Genomic DNA, 26,160 nt, shown 5'->3' with positions numbered 1-26,160 from the left:
TTTCTGCAGCTTCTCCTTCACAACCTCTTCCCCTGCCTCTTGTTCCTCTTTTCCCTAAACCCAGTATCTCCTTTTTTCCACTCCCTGAGTACACAGAATCTGTTTTATTTTTTCACCATACACTGACTCTTAGACTTCCAGCCTGATCTAATGCCTTTTCACTTCTTTTTTTAGCAGCACTAGAAGTCACTAACCAGTTGAAAGAACATCCGCAAACTCACTCCCTTGCCAGAATCATCACCATTACTTCACTAACAGTAATGCGTAATGAGATCAGCCCTTTCGAGTTGCCCTAACAGTTCAATCACTGAGAAAAAAAATCATTATTATATGAAATTCTTTTCATTCTTTACTTCTACTTCCTCATTCTTGAGGGCTTTGTACATCTGGACACATACTATTTTCTATCACTGTTCTTATCTGGAGTTCTTTTTTCTTCTTCTTCCTTTCAGCCTCACTTTCCCTCTGCTGCCTTCTCTTTCCTCCTTGCCCTCATTTATCCTCTGCTTCTGAGAAATGGATGATGCAACGACAAATATGAAAACTTTTTTTTCCTATAATAAATGTCTCTTGTCATTCTAGCTAGCATGGTTGAACCCTCTTTTATTGTCAACCAATCTACCTGCTTTTTACCTTCTCTAAAGTTTAGCATGATGTGTCACTAAATGATGTCTTGATGTCTTCCACTCTCTTGTTGACATGCATGCCACTGCATGCATTTTACTGTTTCTTAGGGATTGTATTTTTGTCATGCACATTAAATGATGGCAAAATTAGAATGTGCTACCTTAAATTCTCAAAAGTAAAAATACCTCAAATCAGATTAAATCATAATGGAAAAAAGAGGAATTGAAATTGAGCCCTCTTTCAAAAAAAAGTTTTAAATAAACCCTGGTTCTTTACCTGGTTGTGCTAATTTAAGGCACCTATTTGAGAATTTACAGTAAGAACTTGAAATGTATTTGATTATATTTTCTGGAAAATGTAGAATATCAGTACATTATTTGATACTAAAGCGACAGTTCTTTTGCCTTGTGAGCAGACCTCAGATCTCTTTCATGATTTAGATGGATCAAGTTGCATCTTGTGGCAACTGCTGTTGTAATTTGGCGCTATATAAATAAAATTGAATTGAATTGAATTTAGATAGCTGTGGAGCACAAGGTTGAATGTCTGTTTAGATTCATGTAATGACCGTGACATCATGTCTTTCTCTGAGTACAGACTACAGACGTTGAGATTAAGAAGAAGCACTCTGGCTCTCTCATGGTGTCTGTGGATCAGCTCAACTCCTCCTTCAAAGGGAAGGACCGTGCCAACAGTCAAATGAGTGTAGTCACCAACACTCTGATAGAGGGTACAGAGAGTTTATATGTTTCTCTTGTTCTTTCTAATCCTGTGCCGTTAATTGTCAGATTAGCTCTTAGTGCTAAAATACGTTGAGGACATGAAAATGCACAAGTAAAAACAACATCAGTTTTCCTCGGTATCAACTAAGTGACAGCTGTTGTTGCAACTTGTTAGTATATGCCCATAAGTTGCATGTAATTATCACATAAGTGAGGTGTTCAGGAGTCTAGATGTTACAGCACATAATGTCACTTAAATAACTAAATGTTAAACATTTCACGTCCCCCCTTTTCTTCCATCTCTTTGTGCAGAATTGGAGGAGTCTCAAAGAAAGTGTCCTCCCTGCTGGTACAAGTTTGCTAACGTCTTTCTCATCTGGGAATGCTGTCCCATGTGGCTAAAACTCAAGCACATAGTCTACTTGATTGTCATGGACCCCTTTGTTGACCTGGCCATCACCATCTGTATTGTTCTCAACACCCTTTTCATGGCCATGGAGCACTACCCAATGACTCCACATTTTGAAGAAGTCCTGTCTGTTGGAAACCTGGTAAGAAGCTGCAGTCAGTCTTTATTTAGTCTTTTTTCTTACTGTTTCCATTCCTTTTTGTTGTTGTTTTATGACTGCATGCTCAGTATGTCTCTCAGGAGGTACAGAAATGTCGTAGGTGTATTGTGTGCCTCAATTACCTCAAGCCAACTCATCAAAGCTTCATTTGATATGTGCACTTAAGAATATATACACATACCGTATACAGGAATCTGATGGGGTCTCATTAAAGATTTAGTACCATTTTAATGTAGCCAACTAGGCTTGCCTGCCAAACTTTTATTACGTCCACTCACTCTTCATCCGTTGCATCTTGCTTCCTTCAAGTCTGCTGAACCCTTAACTTGCTCTCAGCTGCTTCCATACAGACATAAGCCTGTTCAACACTGATTTGACCAAGTATATAACAAGATCTGTCGCAGGCATTCTGGTTTGTCTGTACTCTGTCTGTGCTACCAGATATCACTGTCGCACAGCTGTCTGAGGGCAGAAATACTGGCACAGTGTCAGATATTAAGACAGGAAATGAGGTCATAGGCATTGGCATGCAGTCCAGGAACTGAACTCAGAGGAATCTGCGCAGTATGATGGATGGTGCAGTGTGAATCACTGGGTGTTCTCTGCAGCACTAACAGGACATAGCAGAAGGACAATACAAAGCAACGAGTAATATAGTTAATTACGAATTCTGCTGAAACATATCCTTGTTAATTTTTTAACAAGAAATACTTCAAATGCAATCTAAGCATGCCTCTTTATCCTGTTTCCCGAGGAAACATATTAACATATTCTTCATGTTTTTCTCTGTGTGGGTCTTTAGGTTTTCACTGGCATCTTTGCTGGGGAGATGTTTGCCAAGCTAATTGCCATGGATCCCTACTATTACTTCCAGGAAGGCTGGAACTGCTTCGATGGCTTCATTGTGACTCTGAGTTTAGTCGAGCTGGGACTGGCTGATGTGGAAGGCCTGTCAGTGCTCAGGTCTTTCCGATTGGTACGTGGAAAATAAGAGACATTTGATTTGACCTTTTGTGGCCTTAATATACAAGCTAGTATCAGGTAAAATTTGTGCAGCTCTCTTTCTTACTGATCATCAGATCAAGGCTGACGTTAAGCCTGGCTTCTGTAGATATTACATCAGGTTGTGTTTTGTAGATATGAAAAACTATAATTAACCCTGTTCGTTTGTTTTGTGCTTCTCTTGTAGTTGAGAGTGTTTAAATTGGCCAAATCATGGCCAACACTCAACATGCTGATCAAGATCATTGGCAACTCAGTGGGAGCTCTGGGTAATCTAACCCTGGTGTTGGCCATCATTGTCTTCATCTTTGCCGTGGTGGGAATGCAGCTATTTGGCAAAAGCTACAAGGACTGTGTGTGTAAGATTGCAGAAAGCTGCGAGCTGCCACGCTGGCACATGCACGACTTCTTCCACTCCTTCCTAATTGTGTTCAGAGTGTTGTGTGGGGAATGGATTGAGACCATGTGGGACTGTATGGAGGTGGCAGGACAGACAATGTGTCTAACGGTCTTCATGATGGTCATGGTGATTGGTAACCTAGTGGTAAGCAAAGACAGACATTACATAGTGTACAGGCTCCTGAATTATAGTAATCCATTGAAGTTTAATAGATACATTGCTGTGAAAAAGTATTTGCAGTTTTCATGATTTCTTTGTTTTTTGCATATTTGTCACACTTACAATTTTCAGATTATCTAACAATATTAGACAAAGATAGTATATACAAAATGGTGTTTTTATGATGATTTCATTTATTAAAGAAAATAATATCCAAACCTACCTGCCCCTTGTCTAAAAAAGTAATTACTCTCCTTGTCAAAACACAGTTTTTGGAAAGCTGAGTTACAGCCAACCCAGACCAGTTAAATCAAGAAATCACTTAAATAGAAGTTGTCTGACAAAGTGAAGTAGGCTAAAAGATCTCAGAAAGCAACACATCATGCCGCAGTCTAAAGAAATAGCTGAGAAACAAAGTCACTGACATCTATCAGTCAGGAAAGTGTTACAAAGCCATTTCTAAGGCTTTGGGAACTCCAGTTGACCACAGCGAGAGACATTATCCATAAACAGAGACAACTTGGAACAGTGGTGAACTTTCCCAGGAGTCATCCAGGACGTCACAGAAGAACCCAGAACAATATCTAAAGAACTGCAGACCTCAGTTGTCTCAGTTAAGGTCAGAGTTCATGATCAACAATAAGAAACACACTGGGCAAAAATTGCATTGACACAGTTCCAAGGAGAAAACCACTGCTGACCAAAATGAACCTCAAATTCTCGTCTCAAATTTGCCTAAAAACATCTTGATGATCCCAAAGACTTTTGGAAAAATATTCTGCGGCCGATGAGACAAAACCTGAACTTTTCGGAAGGTTCAAGTGCTGTTCCATCTGATGTAAAACTGACACAATATTTCATAAAAAGAACATCATACCAACAGTCAAACATGGTGGCGGTAGTGTGATGGTTTGGGACTGTTTTGCTGCTTCATGGTGATTTTCCGTAAGTGATGGAACCATGAATTCTGTTTTCTTTGAGAAAATCCTGACGGAGAATGTCTGCCTATCAGCTTGTGCCATCAAGTACAAGTACACTTAAGAAGCAAGACAATTATCCAAAGCACACCAGAAAGTCCACCTCATTTTGGAGTGCCTAGTCAAAGTCAGGAGTTAAATCTCATTGTGATGCCTTAGCACGATCTTAAACAGGCTGGTTTAACAGGATTTTCAGAAACCCTCCAGTCTGGCTAAATTTAAAGAAAAGATGTGAAATGTGAAAGCCTCATTGTCAGTCACAAATGCTCCATTGCAGTTCTTACCACCAACTACGGTACAATCAGTTGTTAGCCTTAGGTGGCAATAGCTTTTTCACATCAACTTTTTCCTTAAATAAAATCAGTTTTTATTTAAAAAATGCATTTTGTGTTTACTCTGGGGTTTTTTTAAATTGAAATTTCTATGATGATCAGAAACACGTGTGAAAAATATGCAAAAAAAAAAGAGAAATCCAAAGGTGGCAAATGTTTTTTTCCAGCGCTGTATATTGTGAGTGCTAAAATGAGAGCTTCTGTCTATTTTCCCTTTGAGGTGCTGAACCTGTTTCTGGCCCTGCTGCTGAGCTCATTCAGTGCAGACAACCTTGCTGCCACCGATGATGATGGTGAGCCCAACAACCTCCAGCTCGCGGTTGCTCGCATTAAGCTGGGGATTGCCTGGTTCAAGGCAAACATGCGGGTTTTTGTAGCCACAATGCTAAAGAAGGTACCATATAATTTAACATTTATACACCTCCTTGTTTAAATAACATTGTTTTGTGTCAGACTCCTATTTGATGGCAGTTTGTTTTGTAATAGCGATTTTTCGTTGGTTGTTTTATCACTATGACAAGCAGCCTGTCGAAGACGAACAGAAGCCTTTGGATGAAATGTATGAGAAGAAGCTCAACTGCATTGCAAATCACACAGTGGATATCAATCGAGGACTGGACTATGCTAAAAATGGCAATGGGACCACCAGCGGAATTGGGAGCAGCGTGGGAAAGTACATGATTGATGACGACTACATGTCCTTCATCCACAACCCAAACCTCACTGTCTGCGTTCCAATCGCTGTTGGCGAGTCTGACTTTGAAAACCTTAATACTGAAGATTTCAGCAGTGAATCCGATGTGGAAAACAGCAAAGATGTGAGTATCATCTGCCCTTGCTTTGCAGGTAGTTTTAGTAAATTATTGTTTTGATGTCAGAGGTGATGAGGTTGCTAAATATAACATGGTAGGAAGCAATGCAATAGTGCAGTAAACAGAATAAAGTTGAGTATATCGTGCAATATGCAGTAAGTGGAACTCATCTGAGTTGCCACACTGGAGAGACTTAGTTTAACTGACATTTAAGAACATCCATTTAGACAGGAGCGCTGTAACACTGAGCCTGAGTGCTGACCCTGCAGACAGCCAAGAACAGCAGGCAGACAACAGACTGCCCTGGTGAGATGACAGAGAAGCAGAGTCACAGTCTACTGTACAGTATAAATGGAGGAGAAGGATAGCCAGACCCAAAGTGTGTGGAGAAGTCTGATGGGTGGGTCACCTTGACCTAGTTTGTTGTAGGAAGAAAGGAGATAATGCAGCTGAATCACTACTGTACCTGCATCAGGTTTATATTCTACTGAGCTTCCTCAACCACAAAAATCTACCCAGCGCTGCAGCTGGCCAGAGGGCACGCTGCAGCGCGAAAGCCAGTCAGAAAAGCATGATGGCTATTTTGTAAAAAGAATTTTAAAAAAATGGTGGAAACAGGGGAAGAAGGGGTGAATGTTGATGTGCATTCACTCTTCAGTGAACTGAACTGTCCTGAGTGTTTGTGAGTGTTTTTGTCGAGTTAACAGTAAACGACTAATATCAAACGTGTATCTAAAGTATTAAATGAATCGTGCGATTAAAACACACATTACCTTACATCCTCTTTTCCCTCACAACACAGATAAATCCCCCGATTCTTTCAAATGTGTGCCAGTGCAATCCCTCCATTGTGTTTTGTGAGGTTTTGTTTTTTTTCTACTTAGGTTCTGTTTTGAGTGTTTGCTGTTTGCTGGTGTTTTCAATGCATTTGACCTCTCAGGGCCACCGTATAATGACTATTATTAACAATTCAAAGAATTACTGATTATCTCTAGTGACTAACATGACTTTTAATAACTGCGCTACATGGCTGTAACGTGTATACCTCCATTTATAAATCATGTCATGCATATAAACCCAAAGGATGCATTAATGTAATGGCTTCACTGGCACTGTGCCTTATACATATTGTACGCTTTCAGCATCTCACTGCTGAACCTATAACATTCAGAGAGAAACTAAGAGGTTGAACTGATCTCTTTGTCCTAGCTGGATGACACCAGCTCGTCTGAGGGCAGCACAATAGACATCAAGCCTGATGTGGAGGAGGTGGCAGTGGTGGAGGTTGTGGAGGAGTATCTTGACCCAGAAGCCTGCTGGACAGATGGTAAGTGGTGATTAATTTTTAACTTTTTGGTTAGTAATAACAACAAGCCCACACAATATGTTATCGGTGTACTGTGTTAATGACAGCTTATTCACAGTTCAATCCATGATGTATATCAACAGTCGTGTTTTCATTTGGCATGCAGAGTGTGTGGCCAAATATAAGTGCTGTGATGTTCCCATTACTCACGGGTGGGGGAAATACTGGTGGTTCCTGAGGAAGACCTGCTACCTGATAGTGGAACACAACTGGTTTGAAACCCTGATCATCTTCATGATCCTGCTCAGCAGTGGGGCCCTGGTAAGAACACACACACACACACACACACACACACACACACACACACACACACACACACACACACACACACACACACACACACACAACCATGGCTACATCACTTTAACATACAGACCGAAGGAGCTGGGATCTGTTGGATGAGTCACTGTACCTGTTCGTACTCTTGAATCACAGCTACCCAGATGCAAAAGGCACCAACAGAGCCCCCACATGTTAAGTTTATTGACTACAATTACTTGCACTTACACCTAGTAAAATCTATCTGTCATTCAAAACAGCCATTCCTATAATAATGTATAACTTTAAGCCTTAAAATTAAAATGGGTGAGTTGTGTAAAAAATTTTTTATTTTTGCTATAAAGTTGGACATTTTAACATGTGGGTATAGGGGGATTGAGTTACTTTTGTAGCCAGTCTCTTGTGGCCATTTAAGGAATTGCAGTGGCCAGGATTTGTATGGGGATCCAAGAAGAGCATGTGTGCTCATCCAGAGCTTGGGTGGATGTGATGATTCAGCTTCTTCCTGCACTTGATGGTTTAAGCAGTGACCTCGTTGTGGTATCAGCTGTATCAGCCTCTCTTGAGCCACAGCCCTCTTGGGACTCTTCCTGCCACTTCAGTTGTCATACAGGCAGTTTTCTTACTCTTCTTTCACTCATTGCAGGACCTTTTGAGACTTTGGTTTCTTACTACTTTGTCTACATTTGTTGGCCAGTCCTCTGTACTTTATTTGTGCTTGTACGTATTTGTATTACTTTATCTTTCCCTGCATTGCAGTTGCAGACAGGATAGAACAAAATAATAATCAAAATAACCCAAAAGCTTGCAGTGAGCTTTTCTTTCGTTAAACATTGTTACGTAGTTTTTTCTCAATGAACACCACAATGTGTAATGCTGAAGATTTTCAACATTAATACTTCACTTATTAAGATCTAATGTGTCATTTAAGTGTGACTTTTAAGATACAGATAATCGTTTTTTTTAAATGTATTTTTTTAGTAGGAAAAAAATGGACCGAGATGAACATCACTGTTTTGCCTATTTGCCACATATGTGGCGTGGTGCAGAAAAATTTAATATGTGTCTACAGCCTCAAGATATGAAGGATCATTTCTATGTTTATCATCTGAGAAGTGATCCCCTTCACCAAAGAGGCGGAAATGTGATGCAGGGTTTACTTTACAATAGAAGGCGTCTTGAGGCTACTGTCGTTGTGATTTGGTGCACTATAAATAAAATTGAACTGAATAGAAAAAAATGGGACCAGCATCTAGGTAAAATGTTATCGTCTTATTCTTATTGTCAGCAGATTAAACATATAACCCCCCCCCCCCCACACACACACACACACACACACACACACACACTTAGTTCTGAGGATGTGAGCAAGCATCATCTTCTGCTTTTCTTCTGCAACTGCTCTTGATATTATTGCCGATAATGGACAGCAAAGTGCTGTAATGCACCAAGCTTTCAACCAGGAGTTTCTAGCTTAGGCTTGCAGCTTTATCCAGGTGGGAGGTAAAGACAAACACTTATATGTGGAATAATGGAAACAGGGAATGAAGGGAACCATGACCCTAGTCTGATAGGGTTATGTTTATCAGTTATTTTTCTGCATGGTGTAAACAACTTATTGTCAACAACAAATGAACACAGCATGTCATCCAGCAAATTCTAACCCAGGTGATTTAGAAGAGTGAAAAGACCTTCATACTGATAATAACACTGGTTGTTTCATGCCATGCATATTGTCTGTGTGATGTTTCTGTTCTGCTCTTCAGGCCTTTGAGGACGTGTACATAGAACAGAGGAAGACAGTCCGTATCATCCTGGAGTATGCGGATCGTGTTTTCACCTACATCTTCATCCTGGAGATGTTGCTGAAATGGGTGGCTTATGGCTTTGTCAAGTACTTTACAAATGCCTGGTGCTGGTTGGACTTCTTCATTGTTGATGTAAGTACATTTGTATGTGGCTTGGTTACATACTGGCCACATGATGATAGTTTAAGATTGCAACATCTACAGATTTGAGAGTTTAAAGTCAGTGAGTCATTTGTCACACAGAAAAGATGCTCTATTGGGGAAACACGTATGTTTGTTTTTTGTTTCTACCAAATGGGCGAATGTCTCAAAAAACATGGTTTTATTGCTTCAGCCAAAAACTAGAGAGATAACAGTTCCTGCACTGCTGAGTCACAGACCTCTTTATCTAGTCAGCAGTGTCTACAAACACCAGGGACCACAGAAACGCATCTGCACATTGCTCCATGCTTCTGTCATGAAGCCTGGAGATTTTGCTTAGTTTCAGTAGCACAATGGCCTCTCTGTCCTGAATGTTCAATCTGGCCTGCTGAGGCATTCAGTGTTTCCCTCTCTTGACAGCTACTGTAATTCATATGTGGTTTATCCTTTTCTCTCATTTGTGTGTGATCTGTTTCTCACGTGAATTCTTTCCTGCATCTATATTTTAAAAAATGATGTCATAGCTAGTGGGCAGCACGGTGGCACGGTGGTTAGCACTGTTGCCTCACAGCAAGAAGGTCCTGAGTTCAATTCCACCATCAGGCCGGGGTCGTTCTGTGTGGAGTTTGCATGTTCTCCCCGTGTTTGCGTGGGTTCTCTCCGGGTACTCCGGCTTCCTCCCACCATCCAAAGACATGCAGCTTGTGGGGATAGGTTAATTGGATAATCCAAATTGCCACTAGGCGTGAATGTGCGAGTGAATGTGAGTGTGAATGGTTGTCTGTCCCTATGTGTTAGCCCTGCGACAGACTGGCGACCTGTCCAGGGTGTACCCCGCCTTTTGCCCTATGACAGCTGGGATAGGCTCCAGCGCCCCCCGCGACCCTGAAAAGGATAAGCGAATGGATGGATGGATGGATGGATGTCATAGCTAGTGAAATATCTGGTGCTTCTCAGGAAGTGACACTTTTTATAGCACTTTACTTCGTTATTTTACGGTTTTGAGGAAAAGAATAATTTGGAAATTTGAGAATTAAAGTGATTGATCACTGAATGTGATGGCATACATTCAATGATATTTTATGGACAGTTTATTTAATTAGTTGATCATTTCAGTCCCTGACATTGACCTTTCCAAATCCAAATGATTTTTTCCTCAAAATGTGTAATTTAATTCAATTTTATATATTTAGCAATAAATTTATATTTTTTGTCTTGTCGTAATATTGATTTCTATATATATATATATGTATATATGTGTGTTTTTTTTATTATGTCCTATGTTGTGCTAAGTCATTCATTTATTTTATTTGTCCTTTGACCACCAATTTATCTTCACCCTTAATTGTGAAGTGCCAGTCTGTCTATGTTAACCTCGACATATACATATAAACAAGCATTTAGTTATGTTTAATAGGAATGTAGTATTGTATGTTGTATTCCTGATGGGGGTCAGAAATTGTAAGTATGTTTACCCTGCACACATACCATATGTGTGCATTTTTTTATGATTATTTGTGTATATCATGTATTTTCAGTTACTGTCTGATTGTCTTTTACAATATGTAACGTCACAATAGTTTGTTGAGAACAAAGAACATAGGAGTAGTCAGGTTGCTTCACAAACATCTGCCTTTGTTTTTAACAAACATCCTCAGTTATCAAGATTACAAATGGAATCTGGCCATTAACTTTCAGTGATCATGTTGAAAAGATCAGGTGGTCAAAGAATCATTTGAATATAGCAGTAGAAGATGTTAAAGTTTGGAGAAACTGACCAAATGACACTGCTGCCCACAAGAAGGACAAAAGAAGGACAAAGAATAAGTGTGTGAGTCTTCACACGGCCACTTCAATAGTTATTCTTAATTAGCATTATGTTCAATCCCCTTTTATCTTCAGATCTCCTTTAATTCTTTGTGGCACAGATGCAACAAGGTGCCAGAAACATTCCTCTGAGATTTTGGTTCATGCCGAGTCGACATGACTGCATCACACAGTTGCTGCAGGTTTACTGGAATCTCCACATCACCTTCTAGAAAGGTGTGAAGGTGCTCTGGACTGAATCTGCTAACTGTGAAGGTCATTTGATTTCAGTGACCTCATCGTTAAGATACCAGAAACCAGTGGTATGTTCTCCTACTGGAAGGAGCCATCAGCAGATGGTCACTGTGGTCATAAAGAAATAAACATGGTCAACAAGACCCCAGAGGAAAATGTCTCCCACACATTATACCAGCAACACCGTGAACCATTGATGAGACAGGATGAACCCATGTTGTTTATGCCAAAATCTGACCCTACCATCCAAATGTTGCAGCAGAAATCAAGACTCATCAGAACACACAGCATTTTTCTTCTGTTGTCCAGTTTTGGTGAGCCTGTGCAAATTGTAGCCTCAGATTCTTGTTCTTAGTTAAAAGGAGTGCAGAAGACCACACCCAGTGCTGCTGAAGCACATCTGCTTCAGAGGTAGATGTGTTGTGCATTCAGAGATGCTCTTCTGCGTGTCCTTTGTTGTAAAGAGTGTTTATTTGAGTCAATATGCTTTCCTGTCAGCTTAAAGCAGACTGGCCATTCTCCCCTGACCTCTGGCATCAACAAGGCATTTTTAGCCAGAGAACTGCTGCTCAGTGGATATTTTTTTTCTTTTTCAGACCATCCTCTGTCAACCCTGGAGATGGTCATGTGGGAAAATTCCAGTAGCTCAGCAGTTTTTGAAACACACAGACCAACTGTTCTGGCATCAACAATCACACTGCGTTCAAAGTAATTTAAATCAGTTTGAAATCGAGCAGGTCATCTTGGCCATGTTTACATGTGCTGAGCTGCTGTCGTGTGGTTGGCTGATTAGTTAATGAGCAGTTGAACAGGTGAACCAAATGAAGTGGTCAGTGAGTGCATACACAACATTTGTGAGACTTATAATACAATGTTATGCAGAAGATGTTAATATCACTACAGGACTGAGATATAAATTCACTTCCATAGAAAGCCCTTTAAATGTAAATCAAAACAATATGCAGTTACTTGGCTGTATATAACAACAATCAATATAAAACAACCAAATGTTAAAACTGAGAAATGATATTGTCGCTTTAAATGATATGTCAGCAAATCATTTAAAAAGGGTTTAGATATCTATATTACAAATGTGTAGCATCTTTCTTTTATTTGTCTCTGTAGGTGCTTAGAAACGTCACAGTTAGAGCCTCCTTTGTTAAATATTGGCATTTATAGTGCTTCAAATAGTATCAGTTGTTTTCAGATCTGGACTTTTAAGCAGTTTTGCATTGTCTGGTTAAGTAAGGTCTTCTCTATGAAAGATATAAATAAGGACAATTTTTGTCAAACATTTCCCATTAATGAGCAAGTGATTTTTATGCGCATTAACTTTGTAATGAAGCTTGCAAAATCAAGGGTTATCTTCCAATTTACACACAGTGTAAAAACTTCAGCAAAGGTTTGAGCTATAACTTTAGAAAGTGTTGTGCCAAAAGCAAAAGAAATCAGTTTAGACTTGAGAAAAAGAATTGCTTCTGCTCACAAAGCAGGAAGTTTATCACAGAGTTCCTGAGTGTCAAGAACTGGAGCAAGAAGTGTGATCGAGAAATTCAAATAGAGCAACACAGTACAGAACAAGCCTGGCAGAGGCAGAAAGCGAAAGATTTCAAAGAGCGTGGAAAGAAAACTAGTGAGAGATGTGTCTGCAGAGCCCAGGACAACTGCAGAGGGGTAGGGTAACCCTACACCTGCAAACCAGACTGAAACAAGCTAAGGTGAAGATCAGAAGAAAGTAGAGATTTTTAGCCACAGATATGCTGCTTATAGTTGGAGAAAGAAGGGGAAGGCATACAAGCCAAAATGACACCATCCCTACAGCGAAACATGGTGGTGGGAGCATTAAGCTATGGGGATGCTTCAGTCCATCTGGAACTGGAAATCTCATCAAGGTGGAAGGAATGAAGAAGAAAGAAGGATATGTGACGATTTTAAATGAAAACCTCAAGCAGTCGGTAGCAAAACTGTCCTTACTTTTTTACAATTTTCATGTAGGCTAAGTACAGATTTTCTAAATGTGTGAGTTGGATCCTCTCTTCCCAACAATTATAGTAAGGGGTCTGTCCTATGGGTCATGATGGACGACAAAAGTGTTCAATTATTCAAGTTACATGGTGGATTTTTTTTTTTTTTTTGCGTAACCCTGAAATATGAAGACATCGCAATATAGTCTGATAACTTAATCCAGATTTTTTTAATGCAGCCCTCTGTCCTAACACTGACCTGTCCTCTCTCTCACAGCAGGTTCCTATAACTGTGTCTCTCTTTAAGTTAAGAGAGACGTTGTGCAGCTATCGAGAGGGACTGAGGGGTCGGTGTTTGGGGGTCCAGGGTAAGGTTGATGTGCTGTGGTGGGACTCCTACTTTCACAGGCTTTTCCTCTCTTCTAACCCTGAAAGTTGTCGTCAGCTTCTGCGTTTTCTCTCCCTTCTTTAAGTACAATGCCCTCTGATGTGGAAACTGTACTGTTTTGTATCGTGTACTGTGTGTATATTATTGTGTCACATTGATTTAGTGTTTGTGAACTCATTTCTCCTCTAATTTTTCCCTTTGTTTGACTCTCTTCTCTTCCTCTCACTGTGTCAACCACAAGTTTCTTTCCAGGTGTGCTCACTGTGCTGTTAAGCTGGTTATCACGCTAGACTGGCTTGCCAAACTAAACCAAACTCAAACATAAGCAAACACATTTTTTTTAAAAAGAAAAGGAAAAAAAGAAGTCCAGCTACGCTTTATTGACCGTTGTTTATTGTAATAACTCCTGTTTAACCGTTATGCTATATAGATACATATACTTACACATATATAACCTATATATGTACTTATATATATCTGTATATAACCATTCAGCCATCCTTACACTTTAGAGTCCACCTTTCTCTCTATTTCCCCTCTAACTTTGTGGGTCCTCTCTTCCTTTGCCTCTGTCTTTCCCTCTTCTGTCCCTATCTGTGTAGGTGTCTATAGTCACCCTTATAGCTAATGCGTTGGGCTACTCCGATCTAGGCCCGATTAAATCACTCAGGACACTGAGGGCCTTGAGACCCCTCAGGGCCCTGTCACGTTTTGAAGGGATGAGGGTAAGACCCAAGATACCAGGCAGCTGGTCCTTTTGCATGCCGAATAAATAAGAAGTATCAGCGCATGCTAGAGATGGCAGAATAGATTTTAAATATCTCTGAGGGGACTTTTCTTTTTTTAAAGATGACTCCTTGGATTAGTGAGAAGCTTTTTGCATGGACGCAGATCATCTCAGATGGTCATCATACATCTGATTTGATTAATCATGTTTCATTTCATATATAATAAATTTAGCATTATTTTAAAGCATTTAGCAGTGACTCCAAATATTAACAAAATTAAACTCTGTCCAGTGCTTTATTTAAAAAAGTAGACTGCACTCCAATTTTTTGTTTGAGTGATTCAGCACGCTACAATAAAAGCTCTGTTTAGTACCAGCTGAAGGAACAACTAGAGGTTGGTTTGAACTGTCAGGCAAAACAAATTCAAGCTGAGCCATGCAATAGGGTTATGACACAGACCCAAAATGCAGTCTGTTAAGTGCTACAGAGCCCCCAGCTCAAATGAACAGATATCCAAATTAGTAGTCAATCTTTGTGCATACTTCATTTACAAGGTGCACACAGTTAAGTCTGTCCTTAAGTGTGTGCACAGTTTCTACATCTATAGTTGTGATGTAACTCCAGAGTTTTAACTAATAAACAAACAAAACAGAATCTGGTTTAATCTGGTTATTTCATGTGATGGATTGCGTCAGCCTCTGGTTGTTGCTGGGCAAAAAAAAAACAACAAAATTTTTTATCGTGCCTAGGCTCAGCATCTTCTGGCTTTTGCTCTGGCTCAAGTGTCCTGTTATCTGATATTATCACAGTTTGGCTTTGGCATTGTCACACTGGAAGATCAACAAACTTCTGGTTGCATAACCCCTCCCCTGACATCCTTGCTCATCACTCCTCAGTGAATTTCATCACCATGATTTTCACGATCACCGTTTTGCAGTTATATTAAGTTATCGCATAGCTGCATTGTCTCTATATTACAACATTAGACAGAACACAAAATAACGCAAATAATTTTGACATTTGATGTTTGCCTATAGTTTTGGTTTATTTGGCTTTCTGTTTTCATGGCTTGGTGTTTGGAAATGCACATTCCTGTGTTTTCCTCCTAATTCTAACAGCTGTATATCATTCAGGACGGTAAAGTTATCTTTTATATTAACAGTTCATGCAATCATTACTTAATTGATTGAATTAATTTGTTGCATTGAGCAGCCACAGCTAACACAAATGTTCTCTTGACATACTGGAACACAAATAGTATACGAGTGTGTATGAATGCAATATACTTTTGATGGGAATAACAATATGCTGGGGCACAATACAAAAAAATCTGATAATGTGGATTAGAAGCTACAAAAGGATAACTTTATAATGATTTAGAACTAGTTGTAATGAGTTTTAGTTTAATATACCAAGCTGTCATAAAACAGTACTACGTCATTTAAATGCTGACAGTCAAAAGTGATGATTTATAAAATTTGTAATATCCCCTTTATTACCAAAACCTATAACACAAACTATTTTAAGCATGGCTCTCTGTTCAAAGTTGAAATAATCAGAGTTCTACACTGTTTTGACTTGTTGTGCATTGTATTGTGCCCTGTTGTTATACTCGCTTGTAGGTTATTGTGATTGGCATGAATTTTTACGAAGCAATCACATAACGCAACTTGAGTCTCTAAGGGAGGGAAAGAATGTGCATTTCTATGTAAGTGTGTGTTTCTGTGCAAAATGTTATAACATCTACAAGCAGGTGGTGTTTGATTGCTAACATACACTCTTGTCTGCTCCCCACCCCCCTGTTCTTTTTAGGTTGTAGTGAATGCCTTGGTGGGTGCAATTCCCTCAATCATGAATGTGTTGCTGGTGTGTCTCATCTTCTGGCTCATCTTCAGCATCATGGGTGTCAATCTGTTTGCTGGAAAGTATTACTATTGTTTCAATGAGACAGCTGAGGAGTATTTTCTACCGCATGAGGTGAACAACAAAACAGAGTGCCTCGCACTCATCAATGACAACTATACTGAAGTCAGATGGAAGAATGTCAAGATCAATTTTGACAACGTGGGCGCGGGATACCTGGCACTCCTACAAGTGGTGAGAAACTTTTTTTTTGCTACTTCGCATTTGTACAATTTTTTTGTTTTCTCACACTGTGACTGCCACCATCGCAGGCAACATTCAAAGGCTGGATGGACATCATGTATGCGGCAATAGATTCTAGAAAGGTAAGCTTTTTCAGTTTACAAATAGTCTGACTTTCACATCAGCAGGACCTACAGTTTTTTTAATATGTTTTTTTGTTTATGGCAATTTGTAGGTGGAGGATCAGCCCATTTATGAGGACAACTTGTACATGTACATCTACTTTGTCATATTCATCATCTTTGGCTCATTCTTTACCCTAAACCTCTTCATTGGTGTCATCATTGATAACTTCAATCAACAAAAGAAAAAGATAAGATTGCTTTTCTTCATTTATCTCTCAAATATACACATTTTTACTTTCTCACCAGAGTTAGATGAAACAGTCAATTACACTATAATCAAGAAGACAGATGTATGTCCCAAAATGTCATTAAAATCTACACCGCTGACTTTGACTTTTTTTTAAAGTAGATCCTGCACTGGAAAATGTGGTCTTGCAGATTGTAACCAAATTGTTTTTTGTCCCTTTACTTTGGAGGTCAGGATATCTTCATGACAGAAGAGCAGAAGAAGTATTACAATGCAATGAAGAAACTAGGGTCCAAGAAACCACAGAAACCAATCCCCAGGCCCCAGGTAAATATTCTCCTCCCTTCTCCTCCACGCAAGTTACATTTCTAAAAATCATTAAGAAAATCACTCCAACATCCCTCTTCTGTCTTCTCGCTTTCTCCTCAGAACAAAATCCAGGGCATGGTGTTTGACTTTGTGACGCAGCAGGTGTTTGACATCTCCATCATGATACTCATCTGCCTCAACATGGTCACTATGATGGTGGAGACAGACAATCAGTCGGAGGAGACAGAGAACGTGCTTTACTGGGTCAACTTTGTCTTCATTGTTGTCTTCACTGGCGAGTTTTTACTGAAGCTCTTCGCACTACGTCACTATTACTTCACCAATGGCTGGAACATTTTCGATGTGGTTGTGGTCATCCTTTCAATTGTGGGCAAGTATTTAAAAAGGCTGTTTATGCATGAGGGGAAAAGTCAAAGCAGCTTTACTGGAAATGGCTCAAATAAGCCAATTTCATTCACGTACTGCAGATGCACACAGCTCAAACATGAGCCAGACTTTAAGCTAACCTGTGTGTGGTCTCCTGCAAACTCTGTTCAGGCAGCTCTCTTGCCTAAACCAAACTTTGTGTTTCTACCAGTTGTAATATATATGAATTAAAATATATGTAGCACTAATGTGCGCAACCTGTCAGAAGGTGAAATTTAAAATCTTTCTTTATATTTTGCTTTCAAGCAGCCAGACTTTCTTGGAATTTTTAAAGTGGTGTTGAGCAATAGCACTTTCTTGCTAGTAGCCTGTCACAAAAATCCATAATTTGGTTCCATTTCTTTAATCGAATCTATGAAAATATAACATAGTTTGACAGGGATAAAATTTTATTTTTGCACCAACAAAATAGCTAAAAGCTTGGCTTATCTCAGCATGGTGGGCAACTGTGCCGTTAAAAGATTTAAAGCCAATCTTATGGAAGGGAAACATTGAGAAAGGGCTGAGGTATGCCAAATTACTCAAGAACTGGACTGAAAATAAGCCTCAGGAAAGCTGCATAAGAGAGTTCAGGCTCAGTTAAAGAACACAGCTGGTGTAAAGAAATATTTCCCATTTTCCAAGTAAATATAAAGAAATATAAAGAAATCAGGGATTGCTGGACTTTTGCCCAGTATACATAAAATCAAATATAAAAAAAACTTCAATTTCTTTCTTTCAAATGTCTTCAGTTCAAACGTTGCCATACAGTTTTTCCTGGCTTTTTGTTGTGATCCTCGTGCTGTATAAAAACAGATGGATTACTAACTAAGACCAACAAGTAATGAAGAATCAATGTTTCTTTTCCTGCTGTGTGGAATGGGGTAAAGCATTCAGTCGGCTTTTGTCTCAGCCTTAACTAACATGTGTTTGTTTTTCCTTCCTTTGAATTTCAGGAATGTTTCTGGCTGACCTGATTGAGAAATACTTTGTCTCACCAACACTGTTCAGGGTGATCCGTCTGGCTCGTATCGGCAGGATCCTGCGTCTCATCAAGGGGGCCAAAGGAATCAGAACTCTTCTGTTTGCCCTTATGATGTCACTTCCTGCCTTGTTCAATATTGGCCTCCTTCTTTTCCTGGTTATGTTCATTTTCTCCATCTTTGGAATGTCTAACTTTGGCTATGTGAAATACGGGGCTGGAATTGATGACATGTACAATTTTGAAACCTTTGGCAACAGCATGATCATCCTGTTTATGATCACCACGTCTGCGGGATGGGATGGCCTTCTGCTGCCTATTCTGAACTACCCTCCGGACTGTGACCCCTACTTGGAGAACTCTGGGACCCCTGTTACGGGAGACTGCGGCAACCCATCGGTGGGCATCTTCTTCTTTGTTATGTACATCATCATTTCTTTCCTGATTGTAGTCAACATGTATATTGCCATCATCCTGGAGAATTTCAGCGTGGCCACAGAGGAGAGTGCAGACCCACTCAGTGAGGATGACTTTGAGACCTTTTATGAAATTTGGGAGAAGTTTGACCCAGATGCCTCCCAGTTCATCACCTATGCCAAGCTTTCTGACTTTGCAGATGCACTCGAACACCCACTCCGCGTGCCCAAGCCTAATACCATTGAACTGATTGCAATGGACATGCCTATGGTGAGTGGAGACCGCATACACTGTCTGGACATCCTCTTTGCCTTCACCAAGCGTGTGCTGGGTGACAGCGGCGAGTTGGACATGTTGAGGCAACAAATGGAGGAGCGTTTCGTGGCTGCCAATCCTTCCAAGGTCTCTTATGAGCCTATCACCACCACTCTGAGACGCAAGCAGGAGGATGTGTCTGCCAGAATCATTCAAAGGGCCTACCGCTCCCATTTGGCCAGTCGGGGTTTTGTTTGTAAGCGCAAACCAGCCAATAACAAAGACGAGAATGGTGGTAACAATCAGGAACAAGAAAAGAAAGAGGGCACTCCCTCAACTGCCTCCCTGCCTTCTTATGACAGTGTAACCAAACCTGAGAAGGAGAAACAGGACGACAACAATGAGGGCAAAGGGGGAAGGAAAGAGAAAGGAAGAAACCAAAAAGACATCAGGGAATCCAAATGTTAGGCCACTGGATGTATATTCACAGTAATAACAGAAAGATGATACTAATGCGAGCGGAAACTCACCAACACAGTTGTACAGATTATTTCATTTGCAAGTCAGAAAAAAAAAGTCTTCAGTAATTTTGTTTACAGACTTCATTCTTATATTGATGCAGAGAGAAGCATCTTGGTCTGTTACAGCTTGAAGACTTGAACTTTAGTCAAACCAAACATAATCAGCATACTGTGCGACTACTGTATCTGGACTACTTAACAAAAAGTCAATCAAAACAGACTGCGTCCCATACCGCTCACGTATGACTGGTCTTACAGATAAGTTGAGCAAACTCTACACCAAGAGGTGAAATGGAAAAAACAACAACAAAAAAATCACGCGTCTGGATGCAAGGAATGGTTTTCTTATGGAAGACAGTACTGTGAAAGACAACAAGGATGCTGCTCGCTGCTGAAGAAACGCCTTCTTGCAGCAGCCACAGAGTGTTTCTGTGTCGTTTAATACAGAAATGTTTAAAGGAACAAATGGCACACTCACTCTATGAGCAAACAGAAGGTGAGTGAAAGACACAAATAACAGTGTGAACTACTTTTTTGTTTTATTGAGCTAGAAATTGTTTTCGTTTTGTTTTTTGAGCAGCGAAAATGCAAACAGAAGAAAAAAAAAGAACAATATCCAACAAGTTTGCCCATGTCAATCAACTCTTCTACTCATTTTATCTTTGTTATAATCCACATCGAAATCCTTTTTTTAACATGGGCTTTCACACCAAATTGAGTAAGTGTCTGTTTATTATGGAGTCAACTCGGGCCAAGGGCTTAACATTTACTCAGAAAGATTTCCAAACAAATAATAAGTGTGCTTGTTCAATGCATAGAAATGACTTGCATGATGGCATGTTTTGATCAGAAATCTTTGCATGAATTATCATAGTCCACAAGACACTAATACTCAGACCACGACGGTGGCTCGACTGTACGATCAAGACATGTTCGAAATTTGAAAGTTCAGAGTAATTTGTTCCACGAAGATAAGCGATGTGGGGAGGGGGGGGGTTGATCAGCTTAAAATGGATCCAAATTTTAATCTCATTACTCAGCACATTTCAAATTACTGTTTAAACCTGTTGTCTCTATAGATGGAAGAATGATATATGTCGGGAAATGATAGCACCGTCAGTCCATCAGTGGGTGAAATAAAAAATAAATAAATAAGTAAATAGTTGCTGCTTTGGAGATTTTGAGTGTGTAAGATTTAGAGAGAGATATTTGTGTGTGTGTCATGGGACTGAAACGTTTGTTAATTTGGACAGAAATACAGTATTTTCAAGGGCACAGCACTTTGAAATGAAAAAAAAGAAGCTTATATTTATAATTTGTATGCACCTATGTAATGCTCCATACCATCTGCCTTTATTTTTGTGTAATCGGGCATTGTGGGTATCCTGCTGTCAGTGGTTTGTGGGGATTTCACAGGTTTGGCAAACTCCTTTCTATTTCTAATGTTTCTCTGTGGGTGGTTAGACCTTTTCTGATAGGGCTGACAAGAGTTTTGATCCTTGTTAGGTTAATTTATTTACACAAAATGTAAATGTATGTATCTTTTGTTGTTGTTGTTGTTGTTGTTATTTTCTTTCAGGATATAATTTCCATGTCTTATTTTGTGCTTTTACTTTTAGAGAAACGATCTTGTGATGAGACATATTAGTAGTATCTTATTTTGTTGAGAAATGGGAAATAATGAATGGGTGATGAGAACATTGTGCGTGGAGAAGCCAAAGAGACCTGCCTTGTTATCCCTTGTTGCCCTTTGTCCATGGAGTGGGATTGGGTTAAGTATGCCCTGCCCAGTCTGTTTTCTCGCTGTCGTTATTAGACAGAGACCCTAGAAATGTATGCAATGCTTGAAAAATTCATCCCTTTTTCTCAGGAGATATTATAAATGTACTATTATGAGCTCTGCAACAAAATGCAAGTGAATGTGATGGGAGTATTTATGAAATCATGTTTTACTCTTTTGTTTTATGCCATGTTGATGGACGATGATCTCGGCTGGTTGTCGCGTTGCTGACAGCCGCCCGGTCAGGGGCCACTTTAGTGCTTCCTGCTTACGATGCTTAGAACTATAGGGCTAGAAGCATCTCGATGAAACGGCGTCATTGCGCTCGCTTGTAATGGTGACGTTTATATGAATAGTCATTATGGACTGCAGTCTGGTCTCAGTTAATTTCAGTAAACAAACTAATGTTCACCCTGATAGCAGCCAGATATAGGAAACACTGTGAGGAGATGTCATGAAAGTGAATTGGGACACGTTGGTTTGAGCAGCACTCTTAATTCCTTCTGAAGCAGAAGGGGATCAGTGGATCGGCCCAGATTTCAGTATTCACCAACAACAAGTGCTCCGAGCATCTCATTTGCCATGTTTTTCTCCCTATTGCTCTACTGCATAACAAATACCAAATAATCAGGCAGAGCACTGGATGCATCTTTACGGTGCTGTGAGCCTAGGCACCACACCAGAGCTTATGCACTTCCTGTCGTCCAGTGATGTCACTACCCGTTTATAAGCCGCTCCCAACCCCTCCTCATCCGTTTTCAAGTTCCATGGTCCAGTTGCTGCATGAAATCTCCAAAATCAGTGTGGGTGTTACCTTGAACCAAATAAAAAACGCTGAATGACAAACGTAAAAGCTACTGCCGTCCATTTTCTCCGAGACCTCCACGAATACGAGATTGACAGGAAGAAAGAGGGAAAATAAAAAATCAATACACATACATCCATTTGGGGAAAAAAAGAAATAAAATTCAGGCTTCGTTCTATAGGGCACAAACTGCAAAAGCTAAGACTGGACTTTTTAAGAGGCTATAAATAATGTATTATATTATTTTAACAGCATGTGTAGTTTTTTTGTAAATACAGGATTACTTAAAAAAAGAAAAACTACAGCTATTAATCTAACACTAAATATTAATAACCATAAATAGAATGGCTTCCAGCTGACACCCCTTGTCACACTTGTTAGGCTGTGACGCATTTGTTAGATGGAATAGGTTTTTTCTTTCTTTCGTTCTTTTTTGATTCACATTTCACAAAAAAGAGGGAAGTAAGCTAATCTATATTTAAAAAAAACTGATTGTAATAAAAACTGTATAAATTCATATGTGCATATACAGAGCTATATTACATATATATTATATATATATTCTACCATTATATATATATATAGTATATATACATTAGAACAGTGTCTGTAACTCAACTCTCCTGTCCACTCCTTGCATTGAGGTGAAACCAGAGCCCCAGAGTGTAACTGATCATGCTTCTTTCTTTGTGTGGTATGTTCAGAGAAATAACCAAAACTCTGGCCTGCCCAGGACTTGTGCATACTGGGTACCAGCGTACAATGCATGGTGTTGTACTGGCTGCTTGCTGAGAAATGTGGAGCCTGCCTTGGTTAGAGGATTGCACTACCAGCATACCCTTTTGTATATGTGACGATGTCTTGCCCCTACTTTCCTATATTGTAGACACAAGGTTAAACGGATTCACACACACGCACACTAACACCCTCGCACATGCGCACACAAACACGCACACTCACACACACACACACACTCACAGCCTTTTTGCAGGCGACTGCTGGTTAACCCGTGTGCCCCGACTACGAGCCACAGCTCACTCTGTGTGACGATTTCTTTTGCTTGTTGCAGCTCTAACCCTCCATGTTTCCCGTTAACACACTGCTGTAGTTTTGGAGCTCACCTTTAATTTCGCTGTCACTTTCAATATGATATAATAATAATGATTTTAAGGGTTAGTTGTCTTAACTGTCTGTGTGTTTGTTTATGGTGCAATATCTCTTAACGGCACGTGCCTTTTTAGCTTTCTATTTAGTCTGTCGATAAATCAGCAATGAGAATCTCAACACCCATCGAAGTGAATCAAAATGGAGCACGATAGACGCAATGTATTGAGTTCGTAAATAACCTGAACTGAAAAACTCACCACCTAGATTAGACTGTCTGGACTAACATCTTGTAGAGTCATGTAGTAGAAGTGCTCTCTGTGTGTTCTGTTTACTGGCTCTCGGGCTAGCAAAAGAACAGCTTGCCTTTTGTTTTACACTACAGCTCATTTCCTAATGTTGGTTTACCAAATGGTATATGAGGCCATTCTTTTGTAGCATGACTGAGATACATTTCTTTTCTTTGAAACTACTTTAACTGAAAAAACCCTTTTGACTGTCATTGTCTTTTGCCACTAATACAGTCAGAAAGATAACACGTGTCGCACAACCACATTGGAAGTTAAATGAGAATCAGTGAAAGAATGTCTTCATTTGAGCACGAATCTATTTCCAAACAATAAAGCAGCCTTCCAGTTATTCCTCTGGCTGGTGTCATTTTTGGTTCTACAATGCATGGTTCTCATACAAAGTCGGACGATGTATCGCTGCATCATAATCTGTGTTACCTATTTAAGAAAATTACTGACACTTTAAAGAAGGTAATTTTGTTTGTTGCTGATGATCACAAAAATTGCAAGGCAGGGAATGTGTGCAGGTTGCAGTATACAGGGAGGGACAGAGACTACATTAAAGAACTCTGTAGTTTGTGTAGTTGTGAGAACGAGAACACAGCCTTCCTGCAGGAGTACGCATATGACATCGTTTCTGTTTGTGTTACCTGAATGCGACTCTTTGATCTGCCGTGTTTTGGGTGTGTCACGGTGAAACTGTAGTAAGATGGCAGGTGTGTGCTTGCATGTGCCCCCCCCGCGCCCTCCTCCTCCGTGTGTGTAAGGTGGTGCACTGAGTGAGGCAGGCGGGTGGTGGGGCGGGGAGGAGAGAGACAGCACTGCAGTGCAGATAGATGAATGCAGTGGCCTGGGCTGAGTCAGCAGCATGTTCCCAGCAGGCTCAGACTGTACAACTCGCTGCGTAGCGCCTCCTTGCCCACAGCAAGCAAAGCAGAGGGATCTACTTCAAGAAGACGAGGAGCACATGAGAACAGTGAACATATGCACACGCGAGTGAAAAGCAAGTCGGCCGCCGAGGATGGAAGCGTCACCTTCTGCCACACATGCTGCAACTGTCTGAATCGTGCATCTTGCAGACCACTGCTACTGCCATTTTAATAACAGAGTGTGCGAAGCTTATTTCCACACTGTTTCTCTAAATGTGTTGCTTCCCTCTGTAGATGTTGTAAAATAACCCAGGCGCATTATAATACTGTACAGTGCAGAGATTTTGTTTCATTTCTTCTCTTTAGGTTTCTGTCCTTGCATCCTAATGTATAGAAGTGCATCGCTGCAGAGGTAGGACGTGGATTAAGTAGAACATTGGTCTGATCTGTCAGGTTGTGTGTTGTGGGAACAGATTTATGAAGGAGAGAGGGAGGCTGTGAGTGTCTGTAAGGGGTTGCACGGAAAGGGATTCAGCTGTAATCTGCAATATCTCCTTCACCAAATGTGGGCGAGGACTTCTTTTTCATATAAGAGATTTGTTTGTCAGCTCTGTCAACTTCCAGCTTTCCTTGCCCTTCTTGCCTGACTGAAAAAAGACTGATTGTAAAACTGATATTTAAAGCTCAATTTGGCCGTTTTTACTCCCACTCACTGATTTATTAATAGAGTGCAGCACCCTCTCTCCCTTCTGGGTTTTGTTTTCCATCCCTGCCCCTGTCTGCAAATATCACAGGCTTTGACTACTGTATTTATATCTGTAAAATCTCTAGATGGCTTTGGCATACTTCAAATGCCTTCTTACAGATATCTACCACCCTCTAGTGGGCTTTGTTGAAACACCACTTCCACAGATTTAGGGATGGGTAAAAGTTAATAATATAAGGCACTATAAGTTACTTTCTGGTGCTCTTATGGTGTATGGCGAGATGTTATCTCTCAGGCTGTTAATCCAGCACTTCCCCATCAAGACGGGATCTTGCCAAACAAAATGAAAAGGAGCAAGTGGAGCCCTGGCAGTCATCTCCAATGGCTTCACAGACAAATTATTGGGGCAAAATTATTTAATTGTTTTTTTTTTAAATGTTTAATTTTGTAAAATTCAATTAAAAGATTAAATGTAACTTTTCATTTTGAAATGGCTCATTTTTGTGGGGACTTATCACAAACATTAGATATTTAATGTTTTTCGGCTCTAAAGAGAAATATAGCCTCTTCTAGAAGAACTACTCATTTCATAATTTTAACACTAACTTTTTCACTTGACTGTCTGAATTTCAAAGTAAGTTTGACCATATGTGGTTCAGGAAAACCCAAAAAAGGTACACTTGTCCTACTGCACAGGTCTCTACTTGGACTGAAGGAGGAACTCTGCAGACTTCTTTGGAACTGAAGAAACTAAAATAACTGGATGATCCAAAGGAGAGAGTAATAAAATGGATAAGCATAATGTATTCGCAGTTACTACGTTGTATTTTTCTCATTCTTTTAATGCAAAACTTTTAATCACAGTCTGTGCTTGCCATTCTGCAGCCATGCGTTTGGTTAATTA

The 26,160-nt window shown here is 40.0% G+C and overlaps 1 protein-coding gene across 5 annotated transcripts in view; it reads left to right on the top strand.

The window, feature by feature from the left end:
- The window catches only part of scn8ab (sodium channel, voltage gated, type VIII, alpha subunit b), a 40,929-nt gene extending 21,280 nt beyond the window's left edge, over positions 1 to 19,649 (top strand). For 2 of the 5 annotated variants that reach the window (XM_085354082.1, XM_085354080.1), the window contains exons 12-27: positions 1,225 to 1,357; positions 1,662 to 1,900; positions 2,721 to 2,894; positions 3,108 to 3,464; positions 5,009 to 5,182; positions 5,313 to 5,606; positions 6,810 to 6,927; positions 7,073 to 7,227; positions 9,012 to 9,185; positions 14,210 to 14,332; positions 16,148 to 16,432; positions 16,510 to 16,563; positions 16,656 to 16,793; positions 17,015 to 17,119; positions 17,222 to 17,492; positions 18,484 to 19,649. In XM_085354082.1, the coding sequence (XP_085210208.1) occupies positions 1,225 to 1,357; positions 1,662 to 1,900; positions 2,721 to 2,894; positions 3,108 to 3,464; positions 5,009 to 5,182; positions 5,313 to 5,606; positions 6,810 to 6,927; positions 7,073 to 7,227; positions 9,012 to 9,185; positions 14,210 to 14,332; positions 16,148 to 16,432; positions 16,510 to 16,563; positions 16,656 to 16,793; positions 17,015 to 17,119; positions 17,222 to 17,492; positions 18,484 to 19,649 (3,960 nt within the window). Of the gene's footprint in view, positions 1 to 1,219; positions 1,358 to 1,661; positions 1,901 to 2,720; positions 2,895 to 3,107; positions 3,465 to 5,008; positions 5,183 to 5,309; positions 5,607 to 6,809; positions 6,928 to 7,072; positions 7,228 to 9,011; positions 9,186 to 14,209; positions 14,333 to 16,147; positions 16,433 to 16,509; positions 16,564 to 16,655; positions 16,794 to 17,014; positions 17,120 to 17,221; positions 17,493 to 18,483 lie in introns of all 5 variants that reach the window. The other 3 variants (XM_085354081.1, XM_085354079.1, XM_085354077.1) reach the window with 2 other exon arrangements.
- Positions 19,650 to 26,160: the final 6,511 nt, after the last annotated feature.

Source organism: Diplotaxodon limnothrissa, linkage group LG5, assembly GCF_057381915.1.
Source record: "Diplotaxodon limnothrissa isolate DT_005_m linkage group LG5, D_limnothrissa_male_GT1.1, whole genome shotgun sequence".
NCBI lineage: Eukaryota > Metazoa > Chordata > Actinopteri > Cichliformes > Cichlidae > Diplotaxodon > Diplotaxodon limnothrissa.
Note: the sequence above shows the minus strand (reverse complement) of the source record. Positions and strands in the feature narration are given on the sequence as shown.